The sequence below is a fragment of the Caenorhabditis elegans genome, chromosome X (assembly GCF_000002985.6).
Source record: "Caenorhabditis elegans chromosome X".
NCBI classification, from domain to species: Eukaryota; Metazoa; Nematoda; class Chromadorea; order Rhabditida; family Rhabditidae; genus Caenorhabditis; species Caenorhabditis elegans.
Window position 1 is genome coordinate 15,035,261 of NC_003284.9, and position 19,738 is coordinate 15,054,998.

At 34.3% G+C, this 19,738-nt stretch overlaps 3 protein-coding genes, 2 non-coding genes and 1 pseudogene across 6 annotated transcripts; 3 read left to right on the forward strand and 3 right to left on the reverse strand.

Annotated features, from left to right (window-relative positions):
• Positions 1–1,449: 1,449 nt before the first annotated feature.
• C18B12.4 (RING-type domain-containing protein) lies at positions 1,450–5,342 on the reverse strand. Its single transcript, NM_078097.6, has 9 exons — positions 5,245–5,342; positions 5,017–5,172; positions 4,165–4,433; positions 4,000–4,108; positions 3,283–3,457; positions 2,972–3,228; positions 2,104–2,190; positions 1,967–2,055; positions 1,450–1,902 (listed from the first exon to the last, which is right to left on the reverse strand). The coding sequence occupies exons 1-9, from the start codon at positions 5,335–5,337 to the stop codon at positions 1,767–1,769; spliced, it is 1,371 nt and encodes a 456-aa protein (NP_510498.1). The 5' UTR covers positions 5,338–5,342; the 3' UTR covers positions 1,450–1,766.
• A 133-nt stretch (positions 5,343–5,475) lies between these two features.
• C18B12.14 lies at positions 5,476–5,675 on the forward strand. The gene has a single exon (NR_072655.1). It is a non-coding gene; the product is annotated as an Unclassified non-coding RNA C18B12.14 (non-coding RNA).
• On the reverse strand, positions 5,491–5,700 carry C18B12.9. The gene has a single exon (NR_072656.1). It is a non-coding gene; the product is annotated as an Unclassified non-coding RNA C18B12.9 (non-coding RNA).
• Positions 5,701–7,695: 1,995 nt separating this feature from the next.
• On the reverse strand, positions 7,696–10,093 carry fbxa-97 (annotated as a pseudogene). Its single transcript has 4 exons — positions 10,025–10,093; positions 9,809–9,976; positions 8,682–9,388; positions 7,696–8,019 (listed from the first exon to the last, which is right to left on the reverse strand). Coding segments are annotated over exons 1-4 (1,268 nt in total).
• Positions 10,094–17,424: 7,331 nt separating this feature from the next.
• On the forward strand, positions 17,425–17,610 carry H03G16.6 (uncharacterized protein; the record flags this gene model as incomplete). The annotated part of the gene is made up of 1 exon (NM_001373588.1): positions 17,425–17,610. One exon carries the CDS (start codon positions 17,425–17,427, stop codon positions 17,608–17,610), a length of 186 nt encoding a protein of 61 aa, NP_001359693.1.
• A 1,012-nt stretch (positions 17,611–18,622) lies between these two features.
• On the forward strand, positions 18,623–19,214 carry H03G16.1 (DUF38 domain-containing protein; the record flags this gene model as incomplete). The annotated part of the gene is made up of 2 exons (NM_001373589.1): positions 18,623–19,145; positions 19,195–19,214. The coding sequence occupies 2 exons, from the start codon at positions 18,623–18,625 to the stop codon at positions 19,212–19,214; spliced, it is 543 nt and encodes a 180-aa protein (NP_001359608.1).
• Positions 19,215–19,738: the final 524 nt, after the last annotated feature.

A 19,738-nucleotide genomic window follows, 5' to 3' on the forward strand; every position in this document is an offset into this window, starting at 1 on the left:
TTCTTGAAATACATTTTTAAGCAATTAGATGTTCTTGGCACAACGGACGTATACTTTTATATAAAGTTTGAAACATTTTGAAATGTTTTTTTTTTCAATTGCTGAATTGATGACTTGCAATGACAACAGAGCGGTTTTTACTACTTGGTAGCTGAGAAATATGAAGCCATTACTGAAACATCTCTGATTAGCAATATAGACCATTCTGCAACTTGACTCAAAATGATCAAAAAAGGTTCTCGAGACTTTTCAGTGAAGCCGATGTTTGAAAATATGCTCAGTTTTCTGTAATAAGAATGATCGACGTGTCTTCTCGGTAGCAAAAATCGCATTTTGTTGGAACTGTGGTAGATTGAATTATAAATTAACTTTTGTAATAAACAACAACGAAAAGCCATTGAAGCCTGAAACATATTATATTCTTAAAATTAAAAAGTCATCAAATTTTTTTAAAATTTTTTTAGCTTGCAGCCTACATATATAGTTGTTGTTTTATAGTCAAAACAAGGACTCAAAATTGGGTAGTTGGTTTGGTTTTTTGGGTAGTTGGTTTGGTTTTAAAGGCTTAAAAATGCCACTCAAGTTTTTGTTGATTTTAATTTGACCATTGAATATTTATTTGGGCCCAGCTTCTATTTAAAATAATGATATTTTTTCAGAGCTCACTTTTTTAATATCACATGAGTTAGTAACTTCTTTTTTTTTGGAATTGCTTATTTGAGTTTTAAAGAAAATTTTTCGACTTTTTTTGTAGAAAAATTGCCCTAATTGCGCATCGCATGTGGCAAGTTCGCAGCCCTAAATCACAATATTGATGTATACAGATTTATCAAACTTTAGTGTTCAATAAGTTAACACAACTCATATTTAAGTGAAAATTGAAATTGCCTGTGAAAGTGCATGTTTTGAGATGTTATAGTCACGATTAAAAAATAAATGTTAATAAAATGTTTTTAGCATTCACTCCGCACCAATAAACATCACATTTGTTGAAGTTGGACTCATCATTTTATTGTTTGAAGATTCAAAATTTTTGTCCAAGTTTATTTAAAAAATGAAACTTTGACTCATGTTTTCAGTCAATTATACAGCGGGCAAAAAATGTTTCAGAGGTCTCAGTTGGAACTTTTATTTTGAAACATTTGGGTCTACTAGACTGATTCAACTGTTGTCCAAACCAAACGGACGCCCAAACCATGCTGGCAGATACTTGCATAGTTTGGGCAGCGACTTTGGTGGCGTTGATTTCCTGCCTTTTAATTTTATAAACCATCATGAATTAATGCAGTAACAGTCATTAAAGAAAAGTCGTTTCTCTTCAATATTTCAAATCGGTTGTTTATTTTTAATGTGTCGTATTTTAACTATATTTGTTGCCTTAAAATGATCGATTGAAAAATAATATTGCATACAATAATATATGATGCTTTCATACATACTATGTATGAGTTCAATTCACAAGATTTTATTTGACATAAACCACTGGCCATGAAAGATGCAATTTTGAGAGGTGACTAGGTTGCAAGACTGATGCGTTTGATTTACAGACATGATAGACGTGAATAGCAACATACACAAAAAAATAAGCATCGCTACAATTCCGATGAATAAGAAAAAAATACAGACAAAATAAAAAACTATATCACGTCTATCAATAGAACCGGAGTGTACAGGAGGGGGGAAACAAGAGATTTGAGAGTGAATTGTGGGTTGACTTTGAAAGGAAAAGACAAGTATGGGACAAGTATGCAAGAATGGAAAAGCAGTTATTGACAAGAATGTGACGGGCTGGAAGGTGTCGTTGTTGTAGCAGTGTCCAGAGAATGAGTTGAAATGGATGTTGGAACTGTGAGCTCCTCGGAAGATGGAATGTTTAATTCAGAACTAGATGTTGGGTCAGATCTGAAAAAACTCGGTCAATGCTTTTGTTTATGCTTTTGTCATTATTCAATTCTCAAATCCTTACACTTCATTTTCCAACAAATGATCATTGTCATTCGATGTCGTTTGTTGCCTCACAAGATATGAGCCACCCTCAAGTCCAGAATGAACATCCTGAAAATTAATAAATCTCATTTGCTTTCTTGCAAAAGAATTGCCTACCACATCTCTGTGTCTCGGCGAGTTTCTCAATTTGCGGAATGCGTTGCGAACAAATCCGGTGATTGATCGTCGAGTGGTATTGTGAAGCTGCAAAGATTTCGAGATTAGGAACAAGCTAGAAATTGTTTCAAACTAAATTTAGTTTTTTCCTTGTGGATATGAAGTTTTGAAACAGTTTTTAAAAACTCAAAAGTGTCAAAAGGCAAAGAAATATTTTAGATGATATTCAGAAGTTAAAATTTGTGCATTCTGTTTGAAATTAAAGATGGAGTAGCGCCAGTGGTTTAAGTGTTAAAAACTACTCAAATGGTGTCAAAATGACAAAATATCATTTTAAAAAACTTTCCAAAAAATTTTGAAATTTTTTCACTTACTGTCAAAAAGTGGCAGTTACTCAGTTTTTGCCACTCATAATTTTGGAAGTCGATCAACAAAAAAATTTTTTCTACATTTTTATACTTTAATTTTGTTTTAATTGTATGTATTAAAACATTGTCAGAGCCGAAACATGTGTCATTGCTTTAAGTTTCCTGAAAAGCTCATATTTTTCAAAATTTTGGCAATTTGCCAAAACTTTGACCGGAAATTTTGAAAAATCTAAAAATTTTTGGAGTGTTTTATTATGATATTTGGTCGTTTTGGATTATTATAAGTGTATTCAGACAAAAAATGCTTTGCTGTTCAGGATTACCTATGAATATTACTAAATACTAAAGATACAGGGGTGGGCGGCAAACAACTTTTCCGGCAAATCAGAAAATTGCCGGAATTGAAGACTTCCGGCAAATCGACAAACCGGCAAATTGCGGAATTTGCCGAACTGCAATTGCCGCCCACTCCTGTATTAAATGAAAGTTATTCTGCTTACCACAATATCCTGATCGACTAGAGCCTCCTGTGAGCTCCAAAGATCGACCATTTGTCCCTGTGGAACAGGCAGCTCAAATCCCGATTGATTATCCGCATTATTATACAACGCTGTCGCATCATTGGGGCCTTGAGAAGTGCTGGCAAGATCATTGGTGGAGCATTCGCTGTCCGAATCCGTGCCAATTTTCCTCTTGCACAGAGGACAGATCTTGCGCGTTTGTGTCAGCCACACATCAATGCAGTTGCAGTGGAAAACTGAAAGGGTTTCAGATAATAAAATATATTTGAAAAATTAAAACAAATGCTTACCATGTCTGCATGGCAAATGTCGAAGTTTTTCACCAGATGCAAAGCTTTCCAAGCAGATTGCACACGTGTCTGGATCATCTCCTAATCGGTACTTCTTTACCGGTATTTTTTTGAGGTTTCGTTTTGAAAGACGTCTTTTGTTCAGCTTCCTTCTTTCCACGCATCCACGTACGCACTGAAAATTTGAATTTAAACAATACTTCTTCCATAATTGTTTTGAAACTTCACTTTATTGTTATGTTAACTCAAATAATTTTTATTTGATCCACCACTATAGGTTTTTAATTTAATATTTACAAATATCCATAGGAAAAAGCTCAATAAATTGAAAAAGTCCCCTTTTTCCAAAATATCAATTAACTTAAGCAGGTGATATTTGTTATCTGCACTCTATTTTTCAGACTCAAAATAGCAATTTTATCAGCAAATTCTAGAAATTTTTAAATATTCCTATACTTGTCCTCAAACTGCACTTTATGTAGTCAAGCGACTAGCAATTGAAACTCTATCATACTTTTATTTTCTCTATCATACTTTTTTTTTCCTTCAAAGTGCACTTTTAATTTTCTAAACAATCCATGGTTATGTTCATTACTCGGTTTCTGTTTGTCAATAAATTTCATCAAAAACGTTTCTCATGATCCAATGAGCCTTGATCTAAATGACGTCAGGAAGCCCCGTCACATGGGCTTATCCTCCACATCTATTCAAACTCACCAGTGTAATGAGGAAAAGGGCGAAGCAGAACACAATCACCACAAGGAATGGAATCAAATAACGGAACAACTCGTAATAGCCAGGATCGATGCGAACACGGAGACGGTATCTGAAGAAAAAAAAACGTATTTTAAGTACAGAAATGATTTCTAAAGTTTCTCTTACCCCGCTGTATCCGAAAACTTTTTGGCAATCTCTTCTTTACACGCGTGAGAGATCATAAGAACCGGTATGTTAACTTTATCCCGAAGTTCGGTGCCTTCCATTGAAATTGGTTCTTGTCCCGGATAATTGTAGAAGATCACTAGGCGGAATGGATATGTCGAATTTTGAACCATAAAAGCTTGATGTGAGAACTTGCAAGGATGGCTAATATTGCTACGGGAGACGAATGCGAAAAGATTGTGGCAACGTGTTGTGTGGTTTTGAGCAATCTGGAAATTGTTTTTTATTAGTCATTATACTTTTTAAATAAGTTTCCAAAATTTCCGAAATTCTTGGTTTCAAAAACCATTCTCTAATTCTCAAATGTTCTGAACAGACAAGTATCATAGTGAATTAGTGAATTAGTGTCTTAGTTTTTTTGGTGAACTTGTGAGAAGAGTCATTCAGAACCGGTTGTTCTCTCGTTTTCCACCTGCCAAAAAAAGAAAACACGAGTGCAGTGGTTGACCATTTCCGGCTGTTTTGATTTGAAAATCATTGTTACCGGGTTAAACAGTGCATGAAATTCAGTTCACTAGACGTAAACTCTGTGAAACTGCTCGAAAAGCAAAAATTCCAGCTCCAATTTTTTAAAACTTTGCTAGTCAATATATAACTGGGGTTCAGATTATTATAAACACCTATACAATGAAAAATGGAAGCTGAAAATGAAATTTTAGATAATGCTTTTATACAAGGAATTCAATTATTTCAGAGATTATCCCTGACCTTTTATGTATATAGTAGCTTTAGAAATTTAAATGTTGGCATTCAATTTCAAAATATTTCAAAAATAAAATTTGCAAAACTCACCCTAACTGGCCCACATGCATCAACCGGCTCCACACCAACTCCGCAACCCAGATTCTCCTCAGAAATGATAAAATCCGAAACATCCATTCCAAAATTTCCACCTTTCGCCAAACATTTATGCACTAATTCTTCTTCTCCAAATGAAGTCATTCTCATCTGACAAATATTTTTGAATTATAATATAATATATTTTGAAAAAGTGTAAAACAAAATTGAGTTTTCTCTTACCACATCAACTACGTATTGAGCATTACATTGATAAATTCCAAATAAAACCAGTAAACCGACACTTTGTACAACATTCCGTCCCTTTTTTGTCATAACAACTGAAAAAAAAAGCTTTGTTACAAAGAAGGAAAATTGGTATTTGTTATCAGTTAATTATCGAAGAGGAATGAGGAAAAACGAAACGCAAAAGAGTGTGCGGCGAATTGAGAGGCCACAAAAAGAAAATAAGAAAATCGATATTGGTGCGGGGTGCGGCTGTGTGCGGGCAATGAGACAACAAACAGAATAACAGAACACGAAATAGTAAGGGGAACCCGAACGTTGAATATCGTCTCGCTAACTGTGTGGTGCTATGGAACGGGACAGGAGGTCGGGTCAGCTGATTGCACCGCAACCGCGCCCTATTGCCAACTTGTGTGTTTCGAACCACATGACGTAGTGGACAAATGTTTTGGCTGCCCTCGCGCGCGCGCGCGTATTGATGTACCCGTTGAAACAGGCAGAACAACGCTGTTATTTCTGTTTCAATGAGAGCGGAAATAAGAAAATTGAAAAGTCATAAACTGAAAAAGGCGCACGAATCTGGTGGCAAAATTGGAATAGATTGAACTTTTGGACTAGATTTTTTAACTGAAGTTTTGACATTAGAAAAACATATATTTCCGATTTGAAAAATTTTATAAAAAATAAATATAAAAATAAACGTTTTTTTATTTGCTATTTGAACATAACAGTCTATATTTGCATTGAGTAGTGCTATTTTCGACCTGCGATAAGCATGTTATGACTGTTTTTTTGTACATGTTAGAAAGAAAACATACTACCTAATAAAATAGTTCAGTAAATTTAATTTTGTTGTAAACAGGTTTTGAAAATTGTAAGAAACAACTAAAAATATAAGTTTTGCCAGAAAGAAATGTCAATGAGAAAAAACACAAAAAGTTAGCTGAATTCCAATAAGAGATGAAATAAAAGAATAAAACCAATTTTCATCCTCTTACTCACTAATACCACTCAGAGCCAAGCCCCCCTATTTGATTATCCTAATCCCTTCTAACTCCCATGCACTTTTTTGTGGTCTTCAGTGCAAATCAGAGAGAAAAATAACGTAGTAGTGAAAAATGAATCATTTGTGAATTGGGAGCAGGTGGGAAAAATTTAATTTGAAAAGTTCAAGCACTAAGTCTCTCGGGAGAGCGGTTTTTAAAAATGAGGCAATGATTAGAAATCAGAAGCTTCGTTTTGCACCTGAAAAATGTACTAAGAGTGTATAAAAAAAATAATTATTTTTTCTGAAACTACCGTAATCATACAGTACTCCTACCGTACCACTATTGCACCACTACAGTACCCCGACTATATCCCTACACTAACCCCAACTCACTATCCCTCCAGAAGCTAAAACTTCGCAGACTACAAAGACTACATAGACTACAAACTATGGACAAACGGAATAAGCGCTTTATATGCAGTTAATGATATTATTATTAGTATTAGTATTTATTAGTGTTTTTATAAGTGTATCAAGTGTATCAAAACGTGATACAAATGTTCCTCTTTAGCCAAAAATACTCCACGCGTTTTTGTATTTCATGAGTTAAATATTTCATAATGAAAATTAAAAAAATACGTATATAAACAAAAATATGAATATGTTATACACTGTTTCTGTTTAAAAAAATGAGAAACTGTTTGACAAAAGCGTTCAACAAAATGCAACAACAACAAAATGAATCACCTCCACAAATTTTTCTGTAGCTTATTGTTCGCTCCATCTTGTTAGTCACAATAAAATCAGAAAAATCTAAAGTGATGACAATTGTCAAAGAGTTAGTCACTGATATTAGTAGCATAATTCGCAGGTGTCTAAATTTCGTTAGAACCCAGCTGAGAGCGCGAAATTAACAATATTCTATGCAAAACATGAAGTCTCAGAAAAAGAATCCAAAGCATTGAAAATTTGTATATGTAATATAAACATCAATATGCACTCAAGTGAACACTCTATAGTGCAAAAGTATACATATTTCATGCCATCGATGCTGTTTCATAATTGAGTGTTTCACTTGAGAAGTTTGCTGAATTATGAAGTTTTGAGGAGGAAAAATCTAAAGTTTTTTTTGTAAAAAAACTGCATGAAAACGCAGAACGAGTACTTCAAAATTAAAAATGGGAACTTTTTTTTGCACTTTTTGCCATTCAAATTAACTATTGTTGAAAATGTTACCTATCTGGCAATCTGAGATAACAATCTGGCAGTTCTTCACCCAAAAATCTTGAATAACTTTTTGTAAACAAAAAAGTGAAATTTCACATTATACAACGTCACCTCGGTTTTTCTTTTTCGGTTGTTCAAGAAACCGTAAGTAATATGTATGCATTTCAAAATGACTTTTAATTATTGGGTGCCAAAACAAAATAATGTTTCAAAAGTTGACAAGAAAACAAACTACGTTTTAAAGTAATTTATTTTTTTGAAAAAAAAACTTCAAATAAAAAACGAAGGAATGAAACAAGAGAAGGGGAAAAAAATAATCAGGCATGAAAACAAAATTCAAATTTTGTGATGAATGCTGCTACTTATCACGAGTCGTCCGGATATTTCTTGAAAGACAATTTGAACTCAGAAAAACCATATTTATAGCCCAAATATTCCCCAGTATTGTGATCTTGAACTTCACCAATGTGGTCAAAAATACGTGCAATATAACAAGTATCGAGAGCTGTAGAGCTTTTGAATTTTCCATTCATAATAGAGTTTGGCTCGGAGATCATCTGTAAATTGGAAGTTTGCGTTTCAAAATAGAATGAATTGTATGTATGTTTCAATATATGCATTCTTATGAAGGTCACACCTTTTTCAGATTAGATAATGATTTTTTAAGGTGGAGTAGCGCCAGTGGGGAAATTGTTCAAAACTACTCATGTGGTCTCAAAATGACGGTATATCATAACATAACTATTCAAAAAAATTTTGAAAATTTTTTATTTACAGTCAAAAAGTGACAATTACTCAGTTTTTGCCAGTCATAATTTTGGAAGTCGACCAAAACAATGTTTTTTCTACATATATTTTTACTGTAATTTTGTTTTAATTATTTGTATTAAAACATTTGAACATGTGACATTGCTTTGGATTTCCTCAAAAGCTCATCTTTTTCAAAATTTTGGCAATTTGCCAAAACTTTGACCGGAAATTATGATAAATTAAAATTTTTTGGAGTGTTTTATTATGATATTTGGTCGTTTTGGATCATTTTAAGTGTATTTAGACAAAAAAAAAACGCCACAGGTGCTACTCTACCTTTGAATAATTCATAATGTGAAATTTTTGAAAAAATTCAAAAAAAATCGGTTGGAAAATAGTTTTGCATGTGTGTTTTGCATGTGCTATTACATACAGAGCGTATTTCCTTTTTTATTGTTTTTGAACTAACCTTTTTTATTTTGTCAATATCTTCATTTGATATGTATTCTAGTTTAATCTCCAAATGTTTGAACTTTGAAAGATGTTGATGAAAATCGGCAGGTAAATACTTGCAATCCAGATTCAAAATACTCGCGTTTTTCCATTGGTTCATATTAACAAAATGGTCGTAATTCGCCACTTCTTCTCCTTCCAGGCTTATATCAAGTTGCCAAATACTATCAGCATTGCAAAATTTTAGAAACAAAGCCACAGCATTGCAATTCCAGGAGCGCAACTTTACTTGTCTTGGAGTGATGTTCCTGATGCTCTCCACATGTTCTCCAAAAATCCGGTAAAACTTGTCATGAACATCTGGGTTCGCTCCTTGGAAATCCAGATCGATGATGCCAAGACAATTTTTCGAACTTTTCACCATGTTGCAGAAATCGTTTATTGCAATGTCTATGTGATCGCCTCCGACGATTTCTTTCTCTTCACCATCCGTGCTCTGACACTGTACATAACAATGGTTTTCTCTGGTTTCGTAGTTGATCAGGAAACGTTCAATGTCCAGCTTTACACTACTGTCGGTAACTGTGAATTGAGCTCCATCGAATTTAAATCCAATTCGGTCAACAGCAAACTTGAAATTTCTACACATACCACGCATCTTGAAAAATGTTGGTTAAAGCAAGAACTGGAATGTTTGAGAAGATTGGCAATTCCGCTTCCAAGCTGAAACAACACAAATAAAATTTATTTTGATAGTGAGATGATGTGCTCCAGCGGGGATTTTGTCCAAAAATGTCAAATGAAACACTACAAAATTGTTTACATCCTTAAAACTTTTTGGTGTTTTGATTAATTAAAAAACTTAGAAGAAGTTTTCTTGATTAATTTAGGGTAATGACGCATTGTACACTACATGTACATATATATATATATATGGCTTAACTATAACTATAGGTTTTGAGATTATAAAATTTATATGAAAAAAAAACATGTTTTCGATAGACTTCCGAAAATGAGTAAACTTAATTACCATTACTTTAAGACAGCAAATAAAACAATTTCGTACGTTTTTTGAAATGTTTGACAGTGAAGTTGGTTTATTTGGACGCTAGCGCTGTTCCACCTTAAAATATTTTTTCTAACCTTTTGCCGATCTTGTAGTACAACTTGTAGAACTCCTGATAAGGCATTTTGTCTGATTGAAATTGTTCCCCAAACATCACATATGCTTTTTTGATCGAATACCCTTCCTCGTAAATTGTTCGTATGAACAGATTTCTGTCAGTTGTGAAGATTTGGGGATTTACTTCTCTGAAAAAAGCGAAAACGTTTCAAGAAAAATGGAAATTTACAACTTACGATTCGTTATTATCTCGTTCATGACTTGTAGACATTATTACTGATATTATTAGTAATTGCGAAGAAAACCTGAAAAACAATTATTAATAAAAAAAATCAATGTAATATGTTGCATTTTGTAAAACATAACTTTAGAAACTGTTTTTGACATAATTTACAAAACGTTTCAAAGGGCATTTATGGAAAAACAGCTTGAAAACTAGGAAAAAAAGAGCCTCATGCCGATCAATACTACAGCATTATATTCGAATGTATATGTCCGCGTGGGGTACCTCGTAAATCGACAGCGGCCTTCTCTGCGTCTCCTGCTTCCATTCACCAAAGGCCTTCCAGAACCAGTATGACGAAATAGTTTGAGTTTGAATGGCATGGAATGACAATTGTAGATTTATTTCTTAGTTTTGTTGTTTTCTGCTCATAATATTTGAGCCTTAAACTTCAAATTTTCATAAAATTTGGGCATCGTTTAAAATATCACAAGTTACTTTAATTCCCTTATTTCATCAATAGTTTTTATTAAACTTTGGACAAACTGTATTTGTTAAATAATGGTTAATTATGGGTTCTTAAACTCTTCCCGTCTGCCTTCTCCCATCACACATCATTTGCTCTGCGTTATAGATTCAGAGAGACGCAGACGATGTTGTTCACATTGTTTTTGTGGAATTTCCGCCCACGATTTGGGCAGAGTTTCAGAGTTGTTTTTCTTTGCGTATTTCACAATAATTTGTCACAAAATCACAATAAAATATTAGAATTAGTATACAATCTATCACAATTTATAAAAGTATTTAGTAATAAATTCTGCATTGTTAGTGAAAATCAGTAATTATAAACAAAAATTTGTCGGGAAGTCCATATTGCGCATTCTTGTAGTCTTGACGATTTCCGATAAATACAGGTGTACCCATATTGATAGAAGGAATAAGATTTTAAGCTTTTTAGAACACATTTCAACAACGAAAACAACTATATGACTGGAAATTTGTCCCGTAGTATTCAAAATTTAAAATGAAACTTGGTGCTTTGTTCCTTGTTTTGTTTTGAGCACATTTTCTGAATATAAATAATTTTCTCACATTTGACTGAGAATGGAATTGAACTAATCATTCAATCCAGCAGAAACTCCGTGACCTGAAAATCCTTGAGATCCTGAAAAGATTCAACCCCGAAGGCTTGGAGTATATAAAGTTATACATGGAATAAAACCCAGCTGAAAAAATGGAAAACATCACCGCACTCGAATCGCGGAAATTTCTGAAGGAATTAAAAATTAAAGTTCCAAGGGGAACGAAAAAACCAAACCTCGAACACTTCAGCCATCTCACAGACCTGAACACAAATTTCGCTATTTTGACGAATGATTTTTCCAAAAAATTGATATGAGAGTAACGTGAATGATTTTGTAGCTGCAAATATAAGTGTGGAGTACGACGAGAACAACACACCTTATCGTTCAGCCAATGTTAAACAATACACAAATTACGAGATTTATCCCATGGAACGATGCTTGTCTGTAACACACAAAGTGTCGCGCAGGCGGTTCAGTGGTAGTGTTCGTTATTAAAACTATTGACTTATAAACGTTTTGTAAAAACTCTGTCATCAAAGGACCCAAAGAACTTTCAACAACCCCATGGAACAACCATTACGCCCTTCGCGTGGAAGGTCATAAAAGATGCCTATATATGGAGAAGATTGTGGAAAAAACGGGAGCTCTAAGTTTAATTCAATGGAACTCATAGTTACGTTCTAGGGTTTCCTTTGTTGTTGTAGATGTGTGGCCATGGTGTAGTTGCTTGCAGGGTGGTTTCTCGAGCCGTGTGGCTTGGTGGAGTGTGTTGAGTGTCATAAGCCGTTGATATAGTCTTTTCATATTCTCAACAGAAGTTAGTCGAGAACATGAGAGGTTCATCCTATACGTGTTCGCGACACAACGATTAAAAGACAACTGTGAAACATTCTCTGAGAAATTCTGAAAAACAATAACATTCTAAATAAATACAACGCATTTCTAATACTGAAAAAAACGTTCATAAATAGATGCTTATTTAGAAACTGCCATGTCGGGCAAGTTCAATTTCATTCTCATTTTTTTCTCATAATTTTTTTTCTCATTCTCTTCGTTGAACTTTGATTACAGCTTCTTATTGTTCTGAAGAATAAATGCTGATACATTTGAGTAAAGTAACATATGCTGCTGCTAGTTTGAGCAAATTATTGATCTAGTTCTTACTGTGAGAGTGTAGAACGATGAGTCCAAAGGGCACATCGCTCTACTCTTTTGCATTCACTCTCGCTCATAGCGCCCCGCCTTCTCAGAGCGCCATCTTCTTTAGTCTAGCCCCAGCGCCCATCTTGCTCGGTCGCCTCCGGCTCCGGACTATATTTAACCAACACTATTCATCAACCACCAGGGAGGACAGTCGGTGTATTTACTCCATACCACTAGATTAGGATAGGCTAGGACGTGGACCCTAGGTCCAGGCACTCTTAGAGTAAGATAAAGGGACTACTAAATCTCGCAGGGCATGGAGCCTTTCGCCCCTGCGACATTACAACTTAAAACTGAAACCCGTGTTGCATTTTTCTGTTTTTTTTCTTGCTCTCAAGACTTTTTCGTGGTGATTTTTTGTCGTTGGTTTGGATATTTGAATATATACATGGTTCCAGAACATTCCAATGTTAGCTCGATCTCCTCGATCACCTGACGTTATATGATTGCAAATAAAATGGTGTGATACTTATTCCTTTTTCATTAGACGGTTTGTCAAGTTTCCTCAGTTGTTCCTTATACAATATTTAACAGCAAACAAAAATGTGGGGGCGAATAGTGAAGACTCTTATATACCACCGCTTATCAGTATTTCATATAAAACCCTACCATCTCACTAAAAACACTCGAGCCAGTTTTGTGTTGGCGTGTCTTTGAGGCACACAAAATTTAGCCGAGTCAGCCATCTGTAAGTTTTTCCACATCTACAGCACATTTTGGCGTCAATGAAAATGCTAAGTATATTCCTTGTTAAAACTAGTCTGCAAAGAATTTTGAAATAACTATCATATATATTTGAGAAAGAATTGCTCATCCTAATTAATACTAGTTAAATATTCAATTTCCCAAAAAGGTCCAGTTAGATCGATTTTGCTCAGTTCAACAATTTTTCGAGAGAGCATTCAAAATTGCTAATGACTCATGACTGCGAACTCGTGACTTTTGAAATTATAGAGAGGAGACGACTACACTTGTGTTTAGTTCTAAGCACATTCCTGTCACGCTAAATTTAAATAGAGAAATAAATGCAAATTTAATTTAATTTCAAATTGAGAGCACATAATACTTAAGTACCTAGAGAAGTTAAGTAATAGTATGAATTACTGTGAAACTAAAACGAAACGTGGAAAAAAGTGGTTTTATAGTGGTCGACACTGGAAGATAATTCACGGTTTAAACAAGAATAGTTGCAAGTATCAATTTTTCTACTTTTAAGCTTTTAGGCGTTTTATGAAAATTTAGCCGAAAACTGTTTAGACATTGGGTTGAATAACTGGTAAAGACATTGAGTTAAATAACTGGTAAAGTAGGCTGTTACAGTTAAAGTCACAGTGCATAACACTTTTTGTTGACACGCTACACTGTAGACAATCATGACAATCATGCTCCGCCCACTCTACGATAAAACTGTTGCAGGAGTCAGTTGAGGAATCACGGGCGAGGAAATGCGAATTGAGGAAGTATCCTCCTATTTTCTATTTGTATTGCTGTTTCTAATTAGATAATTTTCCATCTGTCAAGCAATTATGTTTCTATATAGTTTTGCATTCAAAAATTTATTTGATGACCACTCTTTTCTTTTTAGGAACGTTCTATTTTTATGCAGATTATAATTATAATATTTGCTTTACCAGTTATTTAACTCAATGTCTTTACCAGTTATTCAACCCAATGTCTAAACAGTTTTCGGCTAAATTTTCATAAAACGCCTAAAAGCTTAAAAGTAGAAAAATTGATACTTGCAACTATTCTTGTTTAAACCGTGAATTATCTTCCAGTGTCGACCACTATAAAACCACTTTTTTCCACGTTTCGTTTTAGTTTCACAGTAATTCATACTATTACTTTTTCCTTGTTTTGTTTTGAGCACATTTTCTGAATATAAATAATTTTCTCACATTTGACTGAGAATGGAATTGAACTAATCATTCAATCCAGCAGAAACTCCGTGACCTGAAAATCCTTGAGATCCTGAAAAGATTCAACCCCGAAGGCTTGGAGTATATAAAGTTATACATGGAATAAAACCCAGCTGAAAAAATGGAAAACATCACCGCACTCGAATCGCGGAAATTTCTGAAGGAATTAAAAATTAAAGTTCCAAGGGGAACGAAAAAACCAAACCTCGAACACTTCAGCCATCTCACAGACCTGAACACAAATTTCGCTATTTTGACGAATGATTTTTCCAAAAAATTGATATGAGAGTAACGTGAATGATTTTGTAGCTGCAAAACGCGAAGGGCGTAATGGTTGTTCCATGGGGTTGTTGAAAGTTCTTTGGGTCCTTTGATGACAGAGTTCTTACAAAACGTTTATAAGTCAATAGTTTTAATAACGAACACTACCACTGAACCGCCTGCGCGACACTTTGTGTGTTACAGACAAGCATCGTTCCATGGGATAAATCTCGTAATTTGTGTATTGTTTAACATTGGCTGAACGATAAGGTGTGTTGTTCTCGTCGTACTCCACACTTATATTTCTGACTACAGTGCTTTATTCATTTCTTACTTAATCAATCACTCGTTTTGTTTTTATGTTATCAATTTTCTAGTATCGTTCAACAAACAACCTTTTCTACTGTACGCCCTTTTCTGAACTGTTACTTATCGACCAAATGACTATTTGACTTTGTAAGACTGATTCACCAAAAATTTATAAACGACAATCGAAGTAAACAGAAAAAAAAGACAATCGAAGTAAACAGAAAAAAAAATGCTAATGGAATTGATTAGATAATTATTGGTTACTGCAAACATGTTGAAGGCAACTGGACCCAATTAGTAGTCTGAAAGTAATTAGGATGAAAACATTGTTAGTTAAATATATCACTCACGAGATGTATTGTGAGCAATAGAACTCATATTATATGCTGTATATTTGAGAATGGGATAGATCCACAAGCATCCAGAAACGTGATTAGAAATAAGTACTTGTGTCGTTTTACCAAACAAGATAAGTTATCTGTGCAATCAGTGAAAGCAAACGTGATCAAATTGAATGACAGTATCTATATATTTTACATTAAAATGGATTATTTCTCTTTTTTGCAGCTTACTTTTACATGCACATGATGTAAGAGAAGATGCCGATCATAGCTGTTCCAAAAAGTACAGCCATACCGATGCAGCTGTATTTGACACACTCCCAGCATTTAGAACGCCGAATAGCTGAATCAGTGGTGTGCGTGTCCTCTTGAGAGACGACAATACGGACGATAGTTTGTTTTGGATGTTTCTGGTAGATCATCTTAGTGAACTCTGGAATAATGAAAAATTATTCAGGAACATCTTTGGTAGAATACTAAAATTGAGTAAGATTCAGGACTCGGGTGGACTCCCATAATTCATCACAAGTCGCTAACAAAACTAAAAATTGAACAAATCCTCAGAGGGAAAAGAAATAATTAAATCTTGACAAAATATTGATAAGAAGGTTGCTGATAAGACATATTCGTACAGAGGTCTGTACCCCGTTTTCTTAAATAATTCTCTGGTGTCCCGCTCACTTTTCACGTCGTATAAAAGGGAACACATAAAATAGGCTCCGCCCTCAATTGTTAATGCTCCTCCCTTTTGTTGACATGGCGAAAATTGGGACCCCAATTTTTTTTAATTAGTCATCAAAAATGTGAAAAGGTATAGTTAAGGTTTGGAGAACCCGTCGTTGTAGAAGTTACTTTTATCCGAGCTAGGTATAACAATACTGAGAACTACAAAAGAGAATATACTGTTGTTTCAGTTAGCCAGATGTTTACATGGGCTTCATCACAGTTCTCACCACTTCTCGAATTATTAAAAAAAAACAAATTGCACTGACTTGTTGTCAGATCAGTCGTACTGTTTGCGAATGTAGATATTTTCAGATTATAAAAAAAAATGAATATGTAGTACATCGCCCCGAAATAGGCTCCTGCCTCTGCTTTGGAGAATAATCATGTGGAACGACAAAAATCGGGGCCCTAACCAATATCATCCGCCGACATCTCAGTTTGGGGTCCCAATTTTCGCCATGTCAACAAAAGGGAGGAGCATTAACAATTGAGGGCGGAGCCTATTTTATGTATTTAGAGTAGCTGAAATAGAAACAATGAATATCAAAAGCTGGTTGTGTTCCCTTCAAAAGATGGTTGTGTTCCCAAAAGTGAGAAAAGAGGGTACAGACCTCTGTACGAATATGTCTTATCAGCTTCAAAAGATGGTTGTGTTCCCAAAAGTGAGAAAAGAGGGTACAGACCTCTGTACGAATATGTCTTATCAGCTTCAAAAGATGGTTGTGTTCCCAAAAATGAGAAAAGAGGGTACAGACCTCTGTACGAATATGTCTTATCAGCTTCAAAAGATGGTTGTGTTCCCAAAAGTGAGAAAAGAGGGTACAGACCTCTGTACGAATATGTCTTATCAGCTTCAAAAGATGGTTGTGTTCCCAAAAGTGAGAAAAGAGGGTACAGACCTCTGTACGAATATGTCTTATCAGCCGACACAGTCGTACCAAGCCATACGGTAGACTAAATGTTCCCTTGTCCTGATTATGATATATCAAATTTTGCAAGGTTTAGAATGTTTCGAAACTAATTTCAAAAGTTCTTTTTTTGGAGGTAATATTGGCCCAAACTCCCTGTGATTCCCATATGTCTCCCCTGTTGTTATTAATTCCGATTTCTTCAGCGAACCGTGTTTATCAATTTTCATAATAATTAATCATAATGTAAACAGTGGTGAAATTTGTTTCCACCTTTTAAAACTGATTAGAGAAATTTGAAATCAGAATTCTTTCAACACAATTAAAGAAACCGATTTCTATCTAAGAAACCGTTTTTCCGTTTTTTGCGAATATTTATTACACTTTAAGATTTTTCAAGTTGTCATTACTTGCCTGAATATAGGTGGATTTTAGGAATTTCCCTCTCTGACGATTCTTCACTAAAAACAGTTTTGAAATAATGAGCACGATGTAGCACTGTCGTGTTAAATACAAAACTATATGTAGTTTTTAATAATAAAGAAACTTTTACGGTAAAAAAAGATTTCTCATAAAAAGTTATTTCTTCATACTTTTCCTGTTCCGTCTTCACTTCATTTCCAATATCTTGCGATATCGATTTTTCAATTTTTCAGCCCTCATGCCAACTTCTTCCCCAACACCTGGAACATCCGCTTACACTCCAATCACTGTTCCAGAACAACAGAAGCGGGCTCCAACAAGAACTGCTAAGATCTTGAGCTGCTGCAGAATTGGCTGTATAACACTTGCTGGGATAGTTGGAATTTACATGATCGTCATTTTCATTTATAATGCAATAATATAAATGAGAAGAATCTTCGCTAGAATCCGGCATAATTAACGTTTGAACGGGCCCGTTGATTAATTTTTTGTTTAATTTCTATTTTTGTCCTTGTTTGTGGAATAAATAAATAATAAAGTTTTTTTCCGAAAAAACATTCCTGGCTCGAAATCTGAATTTTTCAGAAAAAACCAGTTTGTTGTGATATTAAAATTATAGGTAATTACTTTTTGGGCGAATGTTGGATTCAAGTTCTGGGCGCGAAATTTAAATTTTTCGTAACAATTTTTTCCTGAAAACTCAAAATTGAATTTTCAAAGCAAATTTTTGCGTTCTAATAAGTCACAAAAAGCTACAAAGTAAAATCCAATAAACATCTCAAAAACGAGACAAAGTGAGCTTAACAATAATCGATAGGACATCATAATATTCAAATGTATATGTTCACGCCGGGTACCACGTAAAACAACATCAGCCTACTCTGCGTCTCTTGCTTCAGTTTGAACAAGAAGAACCTTCGAGAACCAGTATGACTTGTTTGAGTTTGAATATGCAGAGATATGACAAGTTTTATAATACTTATACTTGTTAGTTTTCAAATTTGAAATAGTCACAATCATATATTTTTGAAAGCTTGAAATTTTCGGACAGGTAAGACAAATAACTTTTTTTTAAAATCATTTTTTGAGAGCATTTTTTCAAAAATTTTATAGTTCAAAACGGACAAAACAAAATGAAATATGAGCTGTCAAAGTTGAGCAAAGGGGTGCAAAACTAATAGAGAAAATACGGTAAAAATGCTTAAATTTTTCCAACTTTGAACAAGAGATTTTTGAAAATTCTCAAACATATAATTGTTGAAAGTTAATAATTTTTCAGGCACGCCTTGCGCAAAACTTCTCACAATTTGAGAAATGCAGTCGATCAGTCTCCCTTGAAAGTGTGGCGTTTGAGCTTTACCTATAAGAAATACTGGGCAGAATTAGCGATTGGGAATTTATTGGTTACGTATAGACATGATCCTCAGGGCTGTGTCATGGACTGGCGTAATGCCAGAGGAAATGAACATGACGATGGAGAACGTATTATCAATGGGAAACATTTTCTAGAATTAGTTTTTACTGACATGAGCATTTTCTTGAAAATGACACAACTCGACCTAAATCGAAACAAATGGTTCGAGTTCAATAACAAGGATTACGACGGAGACCTTAAAGATTTCTGTAATCAATTCGATCGATTCGTTGATTCAGAAAACCTTTGGAAAATGAAGTTTGTTTCCCTAAACAACTGGAACGTTGGAACAGCACTCCCAAGGATCCTGAAAAAATGTGACACCGAGAGCTTGAAGTCAATAAAACTAAAGATGAAATACGAGACAGCTGAAAGTATGGAAAATATCGCCGCACTCGAACAGTGGAATCATGTTAAGGAATTGGAAATCGAAGTTCCAAGGGGAAAGAAGAAACCAAATCTCGAATACTTCAGCCATGTCACAGATTTGAACATGACTTTCGATTTTTTCACAAATGAGTTTGTCCCAAGAATTCAAGACATGAGTTTTTATTTGGTGTTTTTTTATTTGCGTCACATGGAAATCTATTTCAGCTTTTGTTGAAGCCAGGTAACCTGAAAAATGGACGATTTGAGTATGACTTCATTGAGGAATACGATTTTGTTGATGCAGAATTTCGTGTGGAGAACGACAAGGACAAGAAACGTGATGTTTCAGCCAATGCTATGCAATTCGGAAACTACGAAATTGAGCTCAACGAACGGTACATGTCTGTAACACGCAAAGATTAAAACCGAAACGTTAATCGGGAATCTTCGGTACTCGTCACTAAAAACAATGGTATTCTAAATTGATGAAATGCATTCATATCACTGAAAACGTTTATATAAAAACTAAAAATAAAGTATCGTGAGTAGAGTAATTTTTTACCGCTTTTATATGTTAAAATGTGAGAATTATTCAATAAAGTTTTAAAGGTTTTTATCAACTTTTACTAACATTCATAAAAAAAGTGAAAACGCCGTTGATTGTTTTGGTATACAGGTTGCATGATATAATAGAATTAAAAGTTTTTAATATTATAAAAATTATCAATTCTCGTTTTCATGTATTTGTTTCCCAGAATAGTTTAATCCT

Coding starts and splice junctions, on each gene's coding strand:
- C18B12.4 (NM_078097.6), bottom strand. CDS start 5,337: ATGACAAAAAAGGGACGGAATGTTGTACAAAGTGTCGGTTTACTGGTT. Junction 4,109..4,164: donor AAGTTTTCGGATACAGCGGG/GTAAGAGAAACT, acceptor TTTTTTCTTCAG/ATACCGTCTCCGTGTTCGCA. Junction 1,903..1,966: donor CATTTGTTGGAAAATGAAGT/GTAAGGATTTGA, acceptor GAGTTTTTTCAG/ATCTGACCCAACATCTAGTT.